Source organism: Malurus melanocephalus, unplaced genomic scaffold (genome assembly GCF_030028575.1).
Source record: "Malurus melanocephalus ecotype Western Australia unplaced genomic scaffold, MMel_1.1 scaffold_36, whole genome shotgun sequence".
NCBI lineage: Eukaryota > Metazoa > Chordata > Aves > Passeriformes > Maluridae > Malurus > Malurus melanocephalus.
Genome location: NW_026623268.1, coordinates 1,707,590 through 1,729,096, shown reverse-complemented (window position 1 = coordinate 1,729,096; position 21,507 = coordinate 1,707,590). Strand labels below are relative to the sequence as shown.

Here is a 21,507-nt window from a genome sequence, read left to right as displayed (position 1 = left end):
GTATCTTTATTAAAAGTTCTAGTTAGTAGGACTGGAGAATTCCATATTGACTAGGGTCTGTTTAACGACCATTTTCCCATTAATGTGACTTGGTAGCAATTCTAGAACTGTGTGAGACGAAGACTGACAACATCTGTAGACTCCAACAATTTAAGTTGTGTGTTTTTGTTCATTTCATATGGCAAGAGAAGTACCCAGGTACAGAACCTGTTTCCATTTTTTAGATGTGACAAAACAGTGAACTGTTAATATATCTTAATGGTGCTCACATGCGATATGATATATGATATGATGTATGATATGTATGATATGATATATTATATATGATATTATGTATGATATAGGATATATATGATATGATATAGTAAATATGATATGATATGATATGATATGATATGATATGATATGATATGATATGATATGATATGATACTGCTGAAATGCAGTGAGTTGTGTCTGCTATTGTCCAGAATTTAAAGAAGTACTTGAGAGAAACCATGAAAGAGTCTATGAGGAAGAAGTGTTCCAGGAGCTGAGAGAAAAGGAGGGCTTGTTTCTCAATTCCTTCTGTAGATGCTTCTCAGCATTTTCTGTCCTAACTTGAGAGATTCCTCACGTTCCTTGAAGCTCTAAATGTGAAGGTTGTGCATGGCTGGAGATGAATGGGAGTGTTAGGGGTGTGAGAGCCTTTCACCTRTTGACAGTGACAAAACAAATGTGGAACTCACACTCTGCCATTTGTTTTAAATAGACACAACCACATTATTTAGGGTCATGCCTTGTGTTTGCTTTTGAATATATGCCAAAAGTAGTGTGACCCTACACTGCAAATTAAATAAGAGGCTGGAAATTGAGTAAGATGCTTATTACATTTGTTGGTTTGGGTCAATATTTATTCTCTTYCTTCTCTCCACAGGAAAATACTGTGGGTTTGACTTTCAAATAGATGGTTTAATTACTTCAAAAAGTAATGAAGTCACAGTACAGTTCATGAGTGGAATTCACACTTCTGGCCGTGGCTTTCTTGCGGCTTATTCAACCACTGACAAGTCAGGTATTTATAACTATTTGGGAATTTTTCTTCGCTGGCAAAATTAGAGCTGTCTAGCAAAAAAACAGAACTAATTAATTTACTCTCACATTCTCATAAATTAATTTCCTGAAATTTAGTACACTTTTCAAGGTACTTCTGTGTAGGAAATTAGATTGCCTGGTACCTAAAAGTTGCTGTAGTTTTAAAGAAATGCTATCAAAGTTTACCTTGAATAGTAGAGGAAGAACATATGTTATAAATGAAAGAACTGCCTCAGATTCAGGACAAAATGCATTTTTTCAGGCAGTAGTCAAGGTGGCCAATAGCTAACAAGTTTTCTTACCAAACTGTATATATTTTATACAGACTAACCTAGTGGAAATTTTTGTTTCAGTAGCAGCATCCTGTACTCCTTCAGCTCTTTAATTATGTAATCAGGTGACTAGTTTTTTTGTCTTTTTCTTCATTTTTTCCCATGGTTTTGGATACTTTAGGCTTCTGAAAGAGGTTGCTGTATTTTTGTTGCATTTCCTCCTGCTCATTGTAAAGGTCCGCAAGGAAATGAAGGAGCACCAGCAACTGCTTCAGAAGGCAAAATCCCTATCTGGAAGTTACTGTAAAAAGAACAGATAAAGAATTTCAATTTTTAATTTTTTAGTGGTTTTGATGCTTTCCTGTCTGTATTTTGGACTGGATGTATTGATACACAGCAGACAGAGGCATGAAATTTGTGTTATCAGTCATGGATGCCAATAACGTGGCACTCTGACATTTGTTGTCTCTGGTGCTTGGGTTCAACACTGCAGAACCATTTTGTGAAAAGAGCATGTTTCTGTTTCTGATTTATCTCTGAAGTTTAACTATAAAATAAAATTAAGCTGCACAGAAAATGAATTTTTGTAGTATGTCTCCTTTTGTCATATTCACAGTAGATTTCCCAGTTACTCAGACAAATTAGCAAGGTTCTACTGTAATACAAAATCTGTATTGCAAGAAAATTTAGTAGGAATGTGGTTTTTTTCATTCATTTCTTAAGCCTCAGAGGCTCTAATGTATGGTTTTGTGCACTTTAAAAAGCATAATCAAACTTGTTGTCTTTATCATCCTCTTGACCTAACATTTTTTCTTTCCAGACTTAATTACCTGTTTAGACAATGCAAGTCACTTTTCCGAACCAGAATTCAAGTAAGACTGATTTTTACCTATTTCCCTCCCAGTCTCTTTAATGAAGTAATTTTAATGTTTCTACTTYGCTTTGTTACTTCCATCTGACACAGCTTGAAAGCTCTGGCCATCCAGAGAACTTGACACACAAACTAATTAGGGTAGAGCTGAAGAATTTTGACATCTGCACTCCTCCTTCCCTCCTGCTGTTTCTCCCTTTTGTGTTATTTACATGCAGTATACAGTAGAACCTCGTTAATTTGCACTAACACATAGGAGCTGATATCCTATTTCTATAGTAAGAATATTGCTTTTATAAACATTACAGCAGGTACACAAATTAATTACTGAAATTTGTATTGCAGTTARCTAAGGAGCACTAAATGATGAAATCTGTTCAAAATTGCAAACTCATTTCACAGTTTAGTGCTCATTAATGAGGTTCTGTGGAGACACAGAATGCTGGACATTTTGATGGGGGAAATGTGTAATTTCCCTGTTTTCTCCTTCTCTATTTCCATCTAAAGCAAGAATGATGTTTAAATCTGCAGACTGTTGTGAGGTATCTGAGTTTACTTTTTGGCAAACTTAAGCCCTAGCATAGTGAAACTTTTCAAAGTGCAACTTTGCATTCATTTTCCCAAGTTCCACAATAGGRCTCTAATTGTAGATTCTGACCTTACTCAACATGTATGAGTTGAGAGACAAAGTCTCTGAATCCCACAGTTTTCATGGAACCTACAAGGTTGCTTCAGCTGTTGCCGTACTGTGGTGAAAATCTAAATGAGTTTACAACACTTAACTTTTAGCTCTTGAAGATGTAATAATTTTCATGTGTGCAGTATGAAATGGCCTTAAAACATGAACACAAGTTTGCTCCAGAGGTGCTGGTATCTTACCTCTTGCTTTTCATGAGCTAGTGGTAATTGGGCCAGTTTTTTATGATCAAAGCATTGTCAAAAGCTGTTATAAAATAGCATTACTTTTCAGGTGTTTTATTTAAAGATGGGAAACCTTTTTACTTTAGGTCTCTAGTTTATAAATTATAATTCATTAATATTATTATTTGTATGACTTTGAATTTACAGGAGTCTAGTCGTATTTATATTATGAAATGTTGGCTTTATTAGTTCATCATATTGAGACTGGAACTATACTTTCAGCAGAGACTTTTAGAAACTTCTTCAAATATACATTCTCCTGTGGTTTACATGAAAATGTTTCAAAGTGCAACGTTTGCATTTTTCCCTCATTTTCCCAAGTTCCAAAAGAGGTCTCTAATTGTGACTAATTTTTGTCTGATTTGATAGATCTTTCATTGGGAGATACCATTACATACCGATAGATGATTAGCAGGGTGTTCTAAATCACAGGCATAATAACTGTTTTATAAGATTAAGAGAGCTGTAGGTGCATGCATATCCTGATTTGATATTTTGTTCTCTTCCAGTAAGTATTGCCCWGCTGGATGTGTGATTCCTTTTGCTCATATTTCAGGCACTATTCCTCATGGATACAGAGATGTAAGTAAAAACATCACGGGCTTAAGTGAATTTAGGCAAAACACGTGGAGGGTAATGAAAGTCAGTTACACTTGTTGCCATTAGTTTGGCTTCTTGGATGCTGGGATTTGTACCTCTGAAAAGTGAATAACATGGTACTCATTTTTAGTGCTAAATGGCAGGTGCTTCAGATGTTGCCATCTCCATGAAGTGAAGGAGTGGAGTCTCAAATATTTTTGTAAGGCCTGTAGAGAAGGGTGGATCAATCAGAAGACTGGGGTTTTTTTTCTACTTCCTTTTTGTTTTTGTTGATTTTCTCAGGTTGGGAAATTGAGATTTATAAAGAAAGGACCAATTCTTTCAATGATGCCCTCTTGTTTTTGACACTGTAATGCCTCTCTCAGCAGTRTCTCAGTGGTTATCTTAATTTTTGTTACACTTGAGGATGAAATACTGCTTATGCTCAGCATCTATAAAATAATTTGCAAAACAGAGTTAATACTGTGSCAGTAGTTTTGTAAATTCCTAATATACTATTTACTTAAAACACTGCAAAAACTTATGCTATTCTAATGTAAGCMTTTGCAGGTCAGTTAATKAACTTGCCATAGCATGGGAGGATGTTTGCTTTGTTTATTTTTAAGTGTTTATAATTTAGCTAGCAATCTGCTAAAAATTACATGAAATCTGTTTTTTTATCTTAGAATAGTTTTTTAATAAGCCCTTAGAGCTAGCACATAGGAAAGACAATGTAAAAACGTTATTGATCAAAGATTTTGGTATTAAATATGAACCTAAAGTATGCCTGTCTGGTTTTCTTYTCCCAACTATTTATAAATCCTAGGCTACTTGCCTAAACAATCWACCCACATGATAAAAATATCATTATGTAATTGTGCTATATGTTCTGGTCTACAGTGAGTCCTCACTAAATGGCTGCAAGGTAATTTTTCTAGCTAATAATGAGATAAAATTGGTTCTCTGCCTCACATATTTGCAGCATCTGTAGGAGTTCTTCTTGCTGGGAGTTTTTTTCCCAAAATAATAGTTTTCTATGGAGGAAAAGGAAACCTAAGGAAACTTAAGGAAATAAATGCCCCATGACTTTCTTTTTGTAYACCTTATCACTCAGAAAAGGCAGAGAATTTCCCAGGAATCAGGCTGTGTGGAAAGAAATGAAATTGTCCAGGACATTAAACCAAGTTTCAGGTAGAGGTTTCTCACGCATCTCTTTGAAATGTACAGGAACTGGTTGCTGCTTTAAAAAATACACAAAATCTTTTTTCTATTCTGTGTGACCCTAATGTCCATAGTCCTTGAGGGCTTTGAGTTCTYGTTGCTGACACCTTCTGGTGAGCTGGGAGGAGAGAGCTGCATCTCCTGCAGAATCCTGTGCTCTTACTTTAATGGGAAGGGGAGCAATCTTCATTCCAGACCTTATGAGTTCACTCTGTGCAGTGCCTGAAGGACCTGGTGTGATGAGTCCTTCTCACTGTGGCACAGGCAGCCTGCAAGCCAGGGAACTGTCACTGTGACATTTGTTAGCAGATCCTGTCATCCAGGGAGGGAARGCAAGAACATGATACCCTGCAAAACCAGTTTTTGTTACTGATCTCTACTGACTTGTAGAACACAGCTAATTGACTTGTTATGGATCAGACTGCTGGATGGTTTAACCATGAGTTAAGATAAAAAATACAAGCCTTTGGCTAAAAGCTACAAAATCTGCAGTGCATCACTCCATAATTGTGAGAAAATAAATAAACATGCTTTCAATGGGCTTTCTCTTAAAATTTTTTTATGTATTTACATCTTCAACTTCTGTTGTGTAACAATTTATTATAGGCTGAGCCTGCTGTCTGTTTTTTTCAGGCTGATTCACCTTGGTTTGAGGTTATTTAATTACAACAGTTACAGGGGGCAAGGACACAGTGAAATGTAGGACCTTCTTTCTGTATTTTTACAAGTTCAATAATAAATAGAGTGGTTTCTGAATAACCAAGATAAGCTAAYTAAGAATTGTATTTTAATGTAATAATAACAAAGACTGCAACTGGACAATGTAGCATGTATAATGTGKTGTTCAATTTATTCACTCAGTATTAAATTTTTCTTTCCCTCTGTTCTTCCAGTCATCATCACTTTGTATGGCTGGTGTTCACGCAGGCGTTGTGTCAAATACTCTGGGTGGTCAAATTAACGTTGTCATCAGCAAGGGCATTCCTTACTATGARGGCTCCTTGGCTAACAATGTCACCTCAAAAGTGTAAGTGTACTTCGTATCATTTCTTTATCACTTTAGATCTTGGTAGTGTCTCACTGCAGGATTAATTTCAGCTAGTGAAGTTATGTATTTCCTGGACAGGTTCTCTTCTCTTCAGTTTCTCACACTTCTGCTGTAGTGTAATTGTTCTACCAGATATCTTTAATCTCTAGACCAGAAATACTCATTTTCCAAATTCTGCAAGGAGTTTTTGTCTTCTTGGTCATAAATTCCTAGTGGTCTGTGGAAAAACAGTAATTTAATGTCAGCTTTTCAGTTGCAGGGAAGATAGTGTAGCTTGTCATTGTATCTCAAGTCCCAGGAATGAAAGTAACCACAGGAGATTGACTTGTATTATTATGATGAGGTTAATTTGAAAGGAAAGCATTTTAATGCAGTCTTGCATTTTGCTGGGTTGATGTTTGTTTGAAAGTCTTTAATCCAGCATCTCCTGACTGGATTTCAGTTAAGAAGGTGTTTGTGCTGAAAATGCTGCAACTTGGTGACAGGATGTGTTACTCATTGAGTTCTTGTTCAGGCATATGTGCCTAGGTTTCAGTGGCAAGCAGTCACACAATAAAAATGAATTGAAGGCAGTTTGTTTCAATTTTCCTCACTGGGTACTGCAAAACATCATCTTTTGTTCTCTGCAGGGGACCCTTATCTACAAGTCTCTTCACCTTTAAGACGAGTGGTAAGCATTATCGAATTACATGTTAATACTTTCATGAAATATTTGTAAATAGAAATAAGAGTGCAGGTATTTGATTTCTTAATTTTTGTTCTCATTTGTGAGACTTTTTTTAGTGCATACCTCAATAATGTGTATTTTTTTAGCTGTCTATCTCAACTTGATGATTAATTTATAGGTACAGTGATGTTTAAGCCTTGCTTACCTGCAGAAAAATTCTTACAGGTTATGTACCTGATTGCAGTCTAGTTTAAAGTGCCTTAACTGTCATACTTTAAACACGCTGCTAAAGCACAGCTGGACACTTGAGAGTTGCTCTTTATTTGTAAAAATTGTGTATTCTAGTTTTCTTCCAGGTTTACTCCTTACACTTTCCTGGTTGTCTGTTTAGAAAGCTAGAAGAAATSTCAAAATGATTCCTCACCTTTGTGCACCCCCTTTTGCTTTTTTAATCTCTCTTTTCTGTGTGATAAATGTCTTTCTCTCTTGCTCTGGAAAGGCATTTTGGGCCTTGCTCTATGTCTTAGTTGTGTCCTTTTTTGGCTTCTCTGTTTTGTTTTCTGCATGTCTACCAGGCTGATGATTGGTGTAACAAGCATTGACTCTTTTTGAAGCTTTACTGCTTTGCATGTTTTTACTTTCTAACTTACCTGTTTTTCGAATTAATTAGCAGTAGTTTTCTAAGTGGAAGTTAGTTTTTCTGTAAGTCACTTTAAATGCCATCTTTGAGTGGATGTTGGAAATAACTGTTGGAAATAATTTCAAGGAAGTATTTGAACTCAAGGCCAGGATTATTACATGTTCCCTACATGCTTTGGTTTTGTTCAAATTAATGTTGTGATACTGGGGCTGGTTTAAAAACCCAAGACAGTGGCCTTTCTTAGTCTCCTTGACTGTTTTAATAACAATGTAAAAACCATAAAGCCATCACGTCTGTTTTCCATAGGGATAAAATTAAAAAGATAAAAGGGGGGAGAAATCATGCACATAGTCCTCAAAAGTAAACAAATACTTTTCCTGATGCATGAATAAAAGGAACAGTGAATGGGAATATAAAGACGGGAATCTGATGGGCAGGAGTGTTTGGTGATGGAAATGTATAAACAAGCAAAGATTAGAAAATATAATGCACATAATATTAAAACGAGTTTTCTCCCAGCCCTCTGCAAGAGCTGAAAGAAGGAATTACATGTCTGGTGTCCTTATGCATAAAGAATACTAAACACAGTGATCCAGGCAGGGTTTGCTGGGTTTTTGTCTTTTGGAATGTGATGTGATAGTGTGTATGAAAGTAATTAGTTGGCCTGGAAATTGGAAGTGATAGGAGAAAATGCTGATCTAGAGTCTGTGGATTTCAATGACACGTGAGAAATTGTTGAATAAGCTAGAGACAGAATGCAGGTCTAGATTTAAATGCCTGTAGTTGGGTGGCCTARGAGTTAGGTGAGGGAAAAAGAAAACTCCTGTTTGCAGTATGCTGATATGCCCAAATGAGGTTTCTCAGACTGTGGTGGAAGTCCTAGTGTGTTCCTGCTGTAGTAGTTGGTGTCATGACTTGGTGTGCAATAGAGGAGTGTGTAATGAATGCTAGAGGTGTGGTCAGGGCAGAGAAAGAGCTGCCTAACTTYGAGATTTGATAGAAATTACCTGAAGCATCACAGAGCAAAAAGTGAAATGTATCMRGTATGTAGAGRCTGAGGCATTTCTGCTTCMAAGTGGCACCATGTTAAATGAAAAYAATAGGTGAGGGAAAGATTCCCTTAGTGAAGTGATCCTGTGCTGTGGCAGGTGAAGTACACCCAGCAGAGACAATAAATAGTCAGTGCCATCTCACAGGACATGGCAAGGCTTTCTGTGGGATCCAGKCACACATGGGCTTTGCCACTTGCATCTCCCTTGAGGGATGAGTGCTCACCTTGGTAGGGAGAGGGGGAGTTCACAGGAGAAGGGAAACTAGGCTGGGTTGTCAGCCTGCCTGACTGAAGACAAAGATTGCTCTCTGCTGATACTTGTGGGGACTGTGCATGTGAAAGGGGAAAGCTATTAGTATTACAGAACAAGCCCTGATTTTAGGAGATGTTTTTTAGCCAGTGGCAGAATGCAACATGGAAAGAAACATTTAGTAAAAATGATGACCAGAAAAATGCTAATTTCAAGGAAGTATTTAGTTTTGTTCAAATTAACGTCATGATACTGGGGCTGGTTTAAAAACCCAAGAACTTGTATAGACACAAAAAAAGGGACAAATGAACCAGTCGTCTTTATCCCATTTCTGTGTCAACCATGGCTACTCTTAAACCATGAAAGTTCTCCAGTGCTTTTCACTGAGTGCTCTGTGTGAGTAGTGACTGAGAGAATAACCACGTTACTTTGGAAGAGGCATAAGTCATGGCATTGTCATGACTAATTTAGTTCCAGCATCCCTGTTAGAAAGCAGAGGGCTGTGTGTTTTGTTGGTGTTGTTGTTACAGAATAAATTTAGATGGCAATTTAATATTTGCATGTAAAGTCTTAAAATCCAAGCAGTGTGTAACTTAAGTTCTCATTTTCATTCCTCACCTTTTCTATTGTTCAGGTTGCTATGGCACACTGGGGATGGAATCTGGGGTGATTCCTGATTCCCATATCACATCATCATCTGTTTTTGAGTGGCCTAACCAAACAGGACAAGTAAACATTTGGAAACCTGAAAATGCCCGACTAAAAAGGGTTGGACCTCCTTGGGCTGCTCTTATCAGTGATGAACATCAGTGGTTGCAGATTGAYTTGAATAAAGAAAAGAAAATAACAGGTAAGTGAATCTGATATAGCTTCTCAGCAGCATTYAAGAAGTTTGGTTAAAGACATCCTTTTTTCCAGTGCTGGGCCTTAGATAAAGCTCAGATCTTAATTGCCATTGCACTTTRGTTGGTTCCATGTTCCAGCTAATAGAGTCTGGAGCTGAAGAGATGTAGTTTAATAGTAGAAGACCTCTCTTACATCAGAATTTGTTGAAGTGTTTTCTGAGCTTTTACTGGATCCTTGATGCTTCCCTTTTCCTGCTAATTGTCTCCTTGGAGGGGCAGGTCAAAATCCAGTGAGCTCAGCCCACTGTTACCTGTGATGCAGGTGAACTGACTTGTGTTCCTAGGTTGTTCCTGTTGTGGCTSCAGTGAGTCCAAGAGCAGGGATAGGAGCAGTTCCAGTGCAGTGTGAGGAAGCAGCAGACACAGAGAGCAGCTGGCAACCTCCCCTTTACCTCCTCACCTCAGGTGGGGCTTGGCCCAGAGCTGGGAACTTCAGCCCCTCAGTGGTTTCTGCTGGGCCCTCCCCTCAGCAAACAGTGCAGGTTTAGGCAGCCAGGCTAGGGTCAGTCCCTGCTTCTTCACAGAGGGGGTGCTTTGAGCAGTTGTGCTGATTTGGGGGACAGCTGGAGGTTCCCAGGCTGCTCTGGATGGTTTCTGTTCTAAAAGCTGAGCAGCCAGCTCATAGTTTCCAATTCCCATTGTCCCCAGTGCGACCCATTCTGAGTAGTGAAACACTGAGGTGTGGGTATTTTTGGGTTCAGTCTTCATGAGGAGTTGGTGACATTTTAATCTCCAGGTTAGCAGGAGTGCTGCTGTTTTATCTTCAGTTCCAGTGTTAGGGTTTACAGGTTTAATCGTTCAGAGGTGATTTGCTGTTGTTACTGGGCATCTTTGTCATGTCATGTAAATGAAAAATTAATTGGATTTAGGTGGAGTGMRTCATAGAGTTGGGGGGGCTYTAAGGCAATTGTGAAACATCCTCCYCTGATCAGTTTGTGTTTGCCTCTTTCCACAATGCCTGAGTTGGTCTCTGTAACCTCAGCTCCATCCCCTGCTATCAGCAGCTTGGCTTCCTGTCATTAAACAACTTGGGTTTACCACTGGCCTTTGTTATTACCTCCCTGGGGACTATTTGGATTTCACATTGCTCCTCTAATTCCTGTGCTAATAAGCTTTTCCAAAMCAGCTTTCCTGTTTGTGTGAGTTGTTGTGCAGCACTGCAGTGTCAGCTGTAGGAAGCTGCAGTTCTTTCAATGGTGCCTTTAGRTTTTCAGTAGCAGAGCAGAGGAGAGCTTTGTCAGCAGCTGGAGACAGGAGTGGGCTGTGGTCCAGTGAAGGGGCTGTTTCTGTTAAGAAATGAGGGAAAAGGGCTTAGCAAGGTTATAGATGGAAATTTAGAAACAAAGTGAGTAAAATTATTACTAAGTTTCAGTCACTGTGGAAGTTTCAGACCCTGGCACTTTGGATAAACTTCTTGAAACTAACTGGAAGATTCTCAATTATGCAACAATTCTGGATTCAAAAACAGATCTGTTCATTTTTGGAAAGTGGTGCCAGTTTTTTGTCTTAACTGGGCACCTCAATTTTCACAGGTATTATAACTACTGGATCAACTTTAGCAGAGCACTACTACTATGTGTCAGCCTACAGAATTTTATACAGTGATGATGCACAGAAATGGACAGTGTACAGAGAACCTGGCATGGATAAAGATAAGGTAAAAATACCACATGCTTTCTAGGTATGTTCTATGGAGATTTMACAATTGTAAATACAACTCATTTTGGTATGGTGAGGAATCATTAAATAACTTTCCTTTTCAGTGTTATTTTAAATAACAAACAGCTTATATGCAGAAGAAAATATGACAGTATGCAAATATGTAAGGATTGGAGCAGTTCTAAAATTCAGATATTTTTATTACTATTTGGGGTKGGAATATTCTATACAAGAAACTTCTGTTACCAGTGATAGGCAGTCTGGTACTGTGTTWCTCCAAGAATAATTATATTTCTTTWAAAATAGGTTRTATGTTTCAAAATTWAGCTTTACTTTCTTATCCTCTTGTGGTTACAGAATAGATGTTATAGGTTGTATAATTTCTTATGCTTCATAATGTTCCTGTAAATCTTAATTTTTAACGACATACTGTTAAGTTTTTTATATAAGGGAACAGTCCTTGCAGAGGGGTATGTTCAGATTGCAGATGTTATTGCCACACAGTAGAAGTCCCTAATGTTAGCTACAAGATGCCTTTATTTTACCAGTGTTTACAGCCCTACAGTAATAGTCGGTAAAAATGAGAAAATTCGTGTCTTCTCAGTGGTACAAATCAGATTTTCTTAAAGAAATGACAGGATTCTTAGTAGTGTGACTGGAACTAGAGTTTCCTTTTTTATTTTTTCTTAAAAACCTAGGATGTAATTCACCTTAGCTGTATTGGCCTGTGGTATTACATACACATGTAGCTGTAACTGGTAGTCTCATAGGTCTTTAGCAATAGATTTTAGGTATGGTCACTCTTCGGCTGTCCTTGGTCTTCTCTTTACCCTGGGTTAAAAATGTTTCAAGGTAGGATGTAGCATCCTGTTGATGAGGTAAAAGGCTGAAGTTTGTGAAATTAAGAGATTTTTGAACACTGAAAATAATTGCAGTAGGAAACTTTCTTGAAAGACAGGAGAAGAATTTACTGTCAGGTCTGAGCCTACACGTGAACTAAAGTGACTGTTGGTGTGAAGTATTCAAGAAAAATGACAGGAAAAMATCCCAGATACTTTTCTAGTTTTGAGTGCCCTCTTCTGGCCATAAAATAAGATCTCGGTTAGAGAGCTGCCTGGATTTAGGCTTCAGTGATAATTTTCTTAGAAAACCTTTGTAGCTATTGCCTTGAATTTCACCTTATTGTTCCTCTTGCATGCTCATGAAATGAAACAAATTGGGGAGCTTGAAAATACACACAAGAGATCTTTCTTTGCACTCTCTGTGACATTAACAGACAGGGCATGAAGGGTCATATGTACCCAGGAACCGGCAGCTATTGTTACATGACAGGAAAAATGGTTCAGTTTAGTTCAAAATAGCAGATTTTCTCTCTTGTCTGCCATCACCTCACTTGATTCAGATTTGCTCTTGGATTTATCTGCTTGCAGGCTTCTCCCTTTGAGCTGTCCATAATTGCACACCAGACCAACCAGGAGGTGCTATTCCCTGTTTTTTTTCTGAAACATGTTTGAAATTCCTAACGTTGTTCAGGAGACTAGAAGCTTTTCCAAACTTTTCCTGTAGTCCTCTTTGCAAATACCTTTTAGAGATCTGGCAGTACACAAGAAAAGTTYTTTCATATATGATAAAAAGAGAGAAATGGTTGAATTGGGGAAAATAAAAGCCAAATCAGAGTTGTAGTGTTGGATGAGCTTTGTTTAACAGCACAGAGGGAAATGGAAAGAATGTGATAATAAAAAGAATATGAAAGTGATTTCTCATTAAAAAATACTGTATTGAGCTCAGAAGCAAATTATTTTATAAGGAAAAAAWTAGAGTAACAAAAAATATGGATCTGCAGCTAAAGTTAAGTAGTAACACTGGACATCAAAAGCTTGACTGATAAATGCCTGGTATAAAGATCTTTGTTGTTACTCTTTCTATACGGTGATAGTTATTACTGATCCTTTTTTCCCTTGCTGTTACATGCTCAGAAACCTGACATGAAACTTGACTTTCATGTGTGTCCCTAATCTGTGACTTCTGCAAGTGTTGTTTGAGCAGCCAGGTGTGCCTTCTTTTGGCTCTGGGCTCTGGCAGGCTCAGCGCAAGCAGGGATACAGCAGTTCAGGCTGGGTGCATCCCCTCCTGAAATCTCCTCTGTAGTTTGCTTCTCACTTGCATCCTTACCAAAACAAATAATACTTTCATGAGATCTACAAGCCTATCATCTTAAGAAAAAAAGAACTTATAGAGTGAGGGAAAAGTGGCTATAAATTGGAACCCAGTCTACTGTGGACACAGGACCTGACTACTTGGTATTATTAATTTATTTCCAAATKGACGCTATAGGCTTGCCCCTGTATTTACTCTGTCTTCATTTGTTGCTAAGCATATTTAAGAACAATAAGCTTAAATTCAAAGCAGGGACTTCTTTTGTCTTTYGAATAGTTAGTTTTATTTAATACCTCTAGGGATGATCTAGTCATTTTGTTACAAAAACTTAAACTCAGGAGTGCAATACAGAAATCTCTTCTATATCAGGGTTCAAATAGAAGTGATTTGCATTGATCAGAAATGTGCTTGACTCCACATCTCTTGATGTGGGAAATCTCTTGACTCCACATTGCACATCAGCTATTACACAATGGAATGCTTGTCCCTAAGAATGTCAGAGTGCTTTATTGATTACCAAAGGCTGTGAGTGAGCAGAAAACTCCTTGTAATATTGATTTTTTTTCCAGGCAAGTGCCATGATTCTGTCCTGCACTCTGTCCAACATGATTTGCAGTATCTGTATCAATGCTTTCAAGATGAGAACTCATTTACTGTCACCTCAGTGGTGACCTTTGTTGCAGCAGCACCACAGAGCTGCATGTGCAGAGCCAAAGCCCCACTGCTGTGCACTGATGTGGAGGGACAGCTCACATCCTACCAAAAGACAGGGTGCCACACCTAAAGGAGAGGGAGGCTTGGGGTGCTGGGCCAAGGGGATGAATTGTTTTAAGCAGCTTGGGGGGTGAAAAACCCATGGCCAGCTATAAATTTGTCAGTGTGCTTACATTTCGTCTTGCAGTGACTCTGCTCACTGCTTTTACACTTCAACCAGACTCGCTCTGTATTGTGACATTTTGGTGAGTTCTTTGTGGGCAAGGATGGCAGTGAAGGAGCAGCTTGAGCTCGTCCTTCACACAAAGTCTGTGCCTTTCTCTTGCAAAACCTCACAGTTCAGTGTGAGACTGAGGAGAACTTCCACATTCTGAACCCGAATTTATTTTGTTGTGGCTGAGCACTTGGAGGCAGCAGCCACGAGAGGACAGTGTAGTTCCATACCTGAGGGTGCCTCCCAGTGCTTTCTAATGAATAACATCCTCAAACAGCCTGTGCTGAACTGCTGAGCTCTGTGAAAGCACCACTTAATTCCTACTTGCACAGTGTCACAACTCCTTGCTGTTCACGTATCTTTGAAAAGTAAGTGCAAAACACCAAAAAGGACCAGGGTGGAATTACTCAGTGTCATAAACGTGAGATTTGTGCAACAGCAGGCACTGCCTGGGGAGCATCAGTAGGATGTTACAATGTACCTTTAAACTATATAGCTGCAACAAAGAAACCTTTCTTTATTTMGTTTTAAATGTCATGGGGCTAAGGGAGTGGAGATGTGCAGGCAGCAGCCCTGTTCTGGGGTGAATAGGATCCTACACGGCTTATTCTTCCTAAATGAAACATCAAAATTGGTAGTAGTTGCTTAATTGCTGTTGTAGGATATAATATTTCTCTTTCTTTTTTTTTCTTCTTTTCTAGATATTTCAAGGGAATACTGAATTGTACCAGGAAGTTCGCAATAATTTCATTCCACCTATTATTGCACGCTTTTTTAGGATTAACCCCTTAAAATGGCATCAGAAAATTGCAATGAAAGTAGAGTTGCTAGGATGTCAGTTTAGTATAGGTAAGACAACTGAAAACTTCTAACTGTGCAATATAAAAAGTAAAACTATTAAGGTTGCAAGTGAAATTATTAAGCTTAAAAGTTATATCATGGGTATATTTTTTCAATGAGACTGAAGTACTTTTTGACTGCATAATCCTTCTTTAATTGGTACTTCTGAATTTCTCCAAAAGTTATTACATTCAACCAGGAAAATGCTGAATTTAGGTGTACACAAGATAATTTATAAAATAAGYGTGTCAAAAGACGCCAATCACTTGCTTTCCATGTCATTGATTMGTGGGGGGCTTCCTCATTATATGACGTGAACAAAAGCTTTATAGCAAACTGTTACAGCTGTTCTGTTGAAAAGGAGACATGGGAAACTAACACTTCAAAGAATTTACCTTATCAATTCTTTTCTTTTGAAGGTCGTGCTCCTAAAATCACAYTGCCACCACCACCTCAGAACAAGAATGACAAGAAGAATGCTGACTTCATGGATGACTTCATTCATTCAGTGAAGACYTCGCTGCAGACAGATAAAACAACTTTCACACCTGAAATAAAAAACACTACAGTGACTCCAAGYGTAACCAAAGGTATCCACAGTTGAACAGTAGAAGGGCTTGGAATGCCTTCTAGTGCTTTGGCATATAGTGAGTGTGCTTTCTGAATTGAAATTTTCTCAAAACGTAATTTATTACACCAAATTATCAATATTTTATTTCTAGTTATTTTACCAGTTATTAGTTTACCAGTTATTAGTTTACCAGTTTACCAGTTTACCAGTTACAGTTTACCAGTTATTAAATACACATATGATAAAAAATGTACAGTTGCATACTGCATGCAGAATCAGAACCAATCTGCCAAGTAATAGATATAAATGTATATACAATATATATATTTCCTCTATGTATAAATTCCATCTTCCAGAACTTGTTCAAACTGCATTCAGCTTTTAATCACGGAAATTTTGCCAGAAGGAGACAAACTTGGACTTCCCTTCTGAATTAATTAGGTGTAACTGCTTTATTTAATAATTTCTTAGAACAAAACACCTTTGACATAACAGATCTTTACTGGAAGGGTCTTGTTGACATGAAATTCAAAAAATGTCACCTGGCATAATCATTTCATTTATTGAAGAAAATGATCAGAAAAGGGAGCAAGGTCACTGCAGATGTGGGCACTGCTGAAGTGTCCTTTGGATGGCAGGGGACAGGATCACACGCAGACCCAGCACAGGCTGATTTGGATTAACTGTTAAGGTACTGTGGAATTTACTTCTTAAAGGAGGTTCAAACTTGAGTGGTTGCACTAATGGATTTTCTGCATAAATAATAAAATACATTGTTGTAACGGAAAAATCATATATCGAACCAAACTGGTTGATTATGATGAAAATCCCTGCAAAACCACTAGCTGTGCATGCTTGTAGAAGAGCCAGATGTTAATTGAAGTTTGCACTGTGGGAGCATCCAGCCAAATAGCTTAGCTGGGGGATCTGCTGTGATAGACACTGAACRTGAAAACTCTGTGCTTTACTCAAGTAATTTTCAAATCAAAAACTGATTTATGAGAAGCTCTTTCTGTCTGACACCACTTAATTTAATGGCTTTCAGATGTGGCATTGGCAGCAGTTCTGGTTCCAGTGCTGGTGATGGTCTTCACTACTCTGATTCTTATCTTAGTTTGTGCGTGGCATTGGAGAAACCGGTAAATGAATAGATGGATGCAAATGCTTTAAATGAATGTTGTAGCCTGGTGTGTGGGAATGAAATGCTGCATGTATCACTGTGGGAACTCTGAGGTCTGCAGTTTTGGAAAGAATTGCATTCTTTGTGAGAAAATATGCACTTGACTAGCAAGGACAAAACAGCTTTTTGTAACTCTTTTCATTGGAAGTGCTTTGACTACAAACTGGTTTCTCCAGTAGCAGCAGACTGGTGATGGCAAGCCAGGTTACTGGAGCTTTTACATTAAATTTGAGGACCAGTTACAGGCAAGATGATAGTTGCTGAGCATTAATTAATGCGTCTTTTAATAAGCAGACTAGCTAAAATAACCCTTTCTTTTCTTTTTTTTCACAGCAAGAAAAAAACTGAGGGCACATATGATCTACCTTACTGGGATCGTGCAGGTAACAAAATGGTTTTAYGTAACCATTCATTTTTTGTTTGATGTGTATTTCAGATTGCAGTAACATGGTTTCCACCAGCAGAAGCTTTTCTAATGCTATCTGAGGGAGGCATAGCAAACACTGAATTTCTTTTCTGGACAAACTTAAATGCAATGTTTCCATCTCCAATTTCTTGTTTTCCAGAAATAGGAAATGTCATGTATCTGAAAAAGTTGACAGCTTCAGGGTTTTTYTAGTGAACAAAGTATAAAACCTCCTAATTACACAACATGAGGGAAAAATCATTTATAACCATTCCTTTGGTACTTTATTTGTCCTGGAAAAAAATATTTGATCTTGGTGTATAAGTTCTGTCAAAAATACGTCTTCATTGCCCTAGTAAGCATCTGGGGTATAGGTATATTTTCCATTCTGCCATCTTGTGCCTCACAAATTTAAGATGAGATAATTGCACCAAGCAGCCCCTTGCCATTGTTCTGAAGCTGCTGCAGCAGTTGGGTTGGGACTGCTCTGTGACTGTGCTTCCTTCTCTGGCCTCCTGGTGAAAACTTGCACATCCATGTGCCTGCTCACTGGCAATCTTAARTATGCCTTACCCTTTAGACAAGAAACCTTTTAATGGCCTCACTTTGGTTTGTTACATGTCTTTTTCTGATAGCTCACAGCTCTATTGTCTAAGAGTATTACTCAAAATAGTGGTAACTGAGTTACTTAYCTGCTACAAAAAAATACAAGCTCTGGTGAAAAATATTTTGGTAGATTAAAACACAGTATTTATACAATCTTGGATGGTTTGTTTGYTGKTTTYTTTTTCAATCCATGTGAAGGATGGTGGAAAGGAATGAAGCAGTTCCTCCCGACMAAATCAGCAGAACATGAGGAAACTCCTGTACGCTACAGCAGCAGTGAACTCAGTCACCTAAGGCCAAGAGAAGTCCCAACAATGTTGCAGTCAGAGTCTGCAGGTACTTTGTGGGCCATGTTATACATATATCTATCTATCTATCTATCTATCTATCTATCTATCTATCTATCTATCTATCTATCTATCTATCTATCTATCTATCTATCTATCTATCTATGTATATCTATATATAAAGATATATATATCTGTGTGTGTGACATGCCCAAAAATGTCAGGAATCTGGCTACATTTAGTTACTTCCTGTTTTTTGTGGGGAACAGAGGAGAAGTGAATAGTTCTGTAGGTAAGCACATTTCTTAAAATGCAGGCTTTTTCAGGTCTGTTTACTCATGCAATGTGCTGTAGATGAGACACTTGCCCATATTAAAGCAGTAAGCAAAAGTTGCTTCATTTGTTTGTTCTTAAACCTCATAAATGGTTAAAGAATTCTTTTGGTTATATTTTCATGCACTGGAAATAATTTCATCACAATAATTTTATGCAGAAATCTGAAATGTGGCTTTTGATTCTCTACCCTTACTATATGGGTTGAATCATACTTGTGATCTGGAACAGGAGGATTTATGGATAGTGGCACGTGCCCTTTCCCTGGTGACGGACTGTGCCTTTGGTTCTGTGCTTACCTGCTGATGRCARAATTGGGCAGATGTGCAGGAGTTASAGCTTCACTGCAGGCAGAATTACTKTTCTCCTTTTGGCTGCTTGTCTGTTTTTACCCAGCTAATCAGGTTTTTTACCTCCAACATTTGTAACTCAGATTATCTGTTGAGATAAAACATCTCAGCTGRCTACATGCAGAAGACAAACCCTCCACCCTAAGGACCACTTTTCATCCAAAGCCAGGCAGGATGACTTACCTAAATCTAATTTAAAGAGAAGAACATAYCAATAAGCTTTGTTTCAGGCAGATTTACAGCATGGAAATTGCAGCTTACCAGGGAAGAAGTATGAACCTGAGAAGTATGGATGTTTTAGCTATCCCAGATGGCTTTACCTATTGGATGGAAAGGAATCCTTTTCCAAAGCCATTGGCAGTGGTAGATTAGGTTTGATGTAGGATAATGATCTCTGTGAAACTACTGACAGGTTGTATTTAATGTGATGGTGCTATAAAAAAAATCCCTTAAGTGTGTTTATATTTTGTTTTSTTGGGGCTTGAAACACAGAATATGCTCAGCCTCTGGTAGGAGGAATTGTGGGCACGCTTCACCAGAGGTCAACCTTCAAACCAGAGGAAGGGAAAGAAGCCAGTTACGCTGACTTGGACCCTTACAACTCRCCCATCCAAGAAGTTTACCACGCCTACGCCGAGCCATTGCCCGTAACTGGACCYGAGTACGCCACTCCCATAATCATGGACATGTCCAGCCATCCCAGCACACCTCTGGGTGCTCCTTCCATCTCCACCTTCAAAGCTGCAGGGAATCAAGCTCCTCCCCTGGTTGGAACGTGTAATAAACTGTTATCCAGGACAGACAGTGCATCCTCAGCACAGGCACTGTACGATATACCAAAGGGGCAGYYRGGGCYRGGCAGTGCTGACCAGCTCGTGTACCAGGTGCCTCAGAGCGTGGCCCATCCCACTGGGAGTAAGGATGAACAAAGTTAGCTCATGAGTAAGGYAGAGTGATGGCTTGTTTCTAAAAGCCAGTTCCATGAAGCTCACAGTTTCACTGTTTAAATTCCATTGTTTTGATATTGTTAGTCGTAATACAATGTTGAACCAAAGGATGTGGTGTTGGAGGTCTGGGAAAACAGCAATTCTGCCTTTCCTTAAACTGTGTGTACGATTAACAGCTTGTCTCCTGCAAACCCGTGGACTTTTTAATACTACTGTACAATTGTCTGTCAGACATGAGAGAAGAACTCTTCATGATTAGCTCCAGTAATTCATAGATGTGAATGATAAATTGGGAGAAACAGTTTAAGTACAAAAACCAGTTGTTTCTTCCTAATGGTACTATTTCTTGGGGGRAAAAAWCCCMWYCCMAAACTCTTAACTTCCTGTGTAAGCACTACATCTTYTAAAATTCCACTTTCCTTATAAAATGTCTGCACAACTTTGGATTTAACAAGCTACTTCAGGACTGATGGCAAAAATCCCTTTAGCTTCATGGTGTAAAATAATTTTGATTCTGTATTACATTATTTCAGCTTTTGTTAAYAGAATTGGGAATTGTCAGCTGTGGGTTCCTCAGAAGGTTCCTGGCCTTTTGTTTAGCCTTCCAAAACCAGAGGATTGTCTGTACAATCTCTTTCCTGCCTCTTCTCCTTAAGCCACTCAGTCGAATTCCTTCCTAGGGATCCAGGAGGCAYAGATTGGCACAAGTGAACTTGCAACTGCTGGCAACTGCTTTTACATTTTTCCCTGTCCTGTGAGGGTCACGTTGAATAGCATCTGCCTCCAAGCCAGACTTCCCTGATGGGCAGTGCAGGAAGCATCCAGGTCTTGGAAGTGACTTGAATTGAGAAAGGCCCTGCCCTGCCCTCCCCCAGTGTCTGTCCATTGTTGTGTGTTCAGGTGTGAGCTCACACAAAGATCTGTACATACTTTTGTAARTGCTTAAGGAAGCACACAAATATTCTAATGGTGCACAGTTTGTGTTAGACATGCATTTAGCACATAATGGTACGTTTTAGCACAACTGACAAACTTTAGCCTTAGGGCTTTTTTTAATGATTGTTTTTATTAGAGGCATGAAAGTTTCCAAAACCTTTGCAAAAGAGCCAGTGCTATTCCAAAGAGTGTCCATTTCAGAGGTATTTATTGGAATTTGTAGCCTTTGAATGTCCCAGTGTTTTGTACTATGAAAACATTGCAGTCAGTCATCTRTTGGGATAGACTCATTTCAGCCAGGTAATCACAAAATGGAAATAGTTTGAATGTCATATTTGSCTTTTTTTATCTTGTTAGGAAAAAGCACAGCTTTCTTACCTAAGCAGTAGGAAAAAAACCTCACTATAAAAATGCTGTATTTTTATTCTAACAGCACTGTTGGAAGGATGCTGAATTAATTTGTACATGTGAGAWCCCCTACCTAAGTTTTTAGTAACCCAGTTTTTATGGACTTCAGGAGTTACTGTTTGTTTTTATGCTGTAATTCAAAGCCTTGTTTACTGCCCAGGTCCTTAAACACCATGGAGAATATCTCAATGGAAACTGCAGAGCTGCTCAAGGGGCTGCCACCATGCCTTAAKAGCAGGACAGGATCCTCACTGACCACTTGAAAATCTTTTTGCAGAGGGGCTGTACATGAACTCTGGGGTCAAAAATTACTTGTGGCCTGTTCAGCATCTAAAATAAGATACTATATAGAATGATAGAATGGCTGGGCTTAAAGAGCATCGAGTTCCAATCCACCTTCC

At 38.5% G+C, this 21,507-nt stretch overlaps 1 protein-coding gene across 1 annotated transcript in view; it reads left to right on the top strand.

The window, feature by feature from the left end:
- Positions 1–20,119, top strand: part of DCBLD2 (discoidin, CUB and LCCL domain containing 2) — a 38,119-nt gene extending 18,000 nt beyond the window's left edge. The window contains exons 5-17 of the mRNA XM_057364127.1: positions 916–1,053; positions 2,166–2,217; positions 3,647–3,719; positions 5,831–5,964; positions 6,615–6,655; positions 9,228–9,443; positions 11,031–11,155; positions 14,944–15,091; positions 15,502–15,672; positions 16,699–16,792; positions 17,167–17,216; positions 18,044–18,181; positions 19,308–20,119. Of these exons, the coding sequence (XP_057220110.1) occupies positions 916–1,053; positions 2,166–2,217; positions 3,647–3,719; positions 5,831–5,964; positions 6,615–6,655; positions 9,228–9,443; positions 11,031–11,155; positions 14,944–15,091; positions 15,502–15,672; positions 16,699–16,792; positions 17,167–17,216; positions 18,044–18,181; positions 19,308–19,750 (1,823 nt within the window). The 3' untranslated portion in view covers positions 19,751–20,119. The remainder of the gene's footprint in view (positions 1–915; positions 1,054–2,165; positions 2,218–3,646; positions 3,720–5,830; positions 5,965–6,614; positions 6,656–9,227; positions 9,444–11,030; positions 11,156–14,943; positions 15,092–15,501; positions 15,673–16,698; positions 16,793–17,166; positions 17,217–18,043; positions 18,182–19,307) is intronic.
- The last annotated feature ends 1,388 nt before the right edge of the window (positions 20,120–21,507 follow it).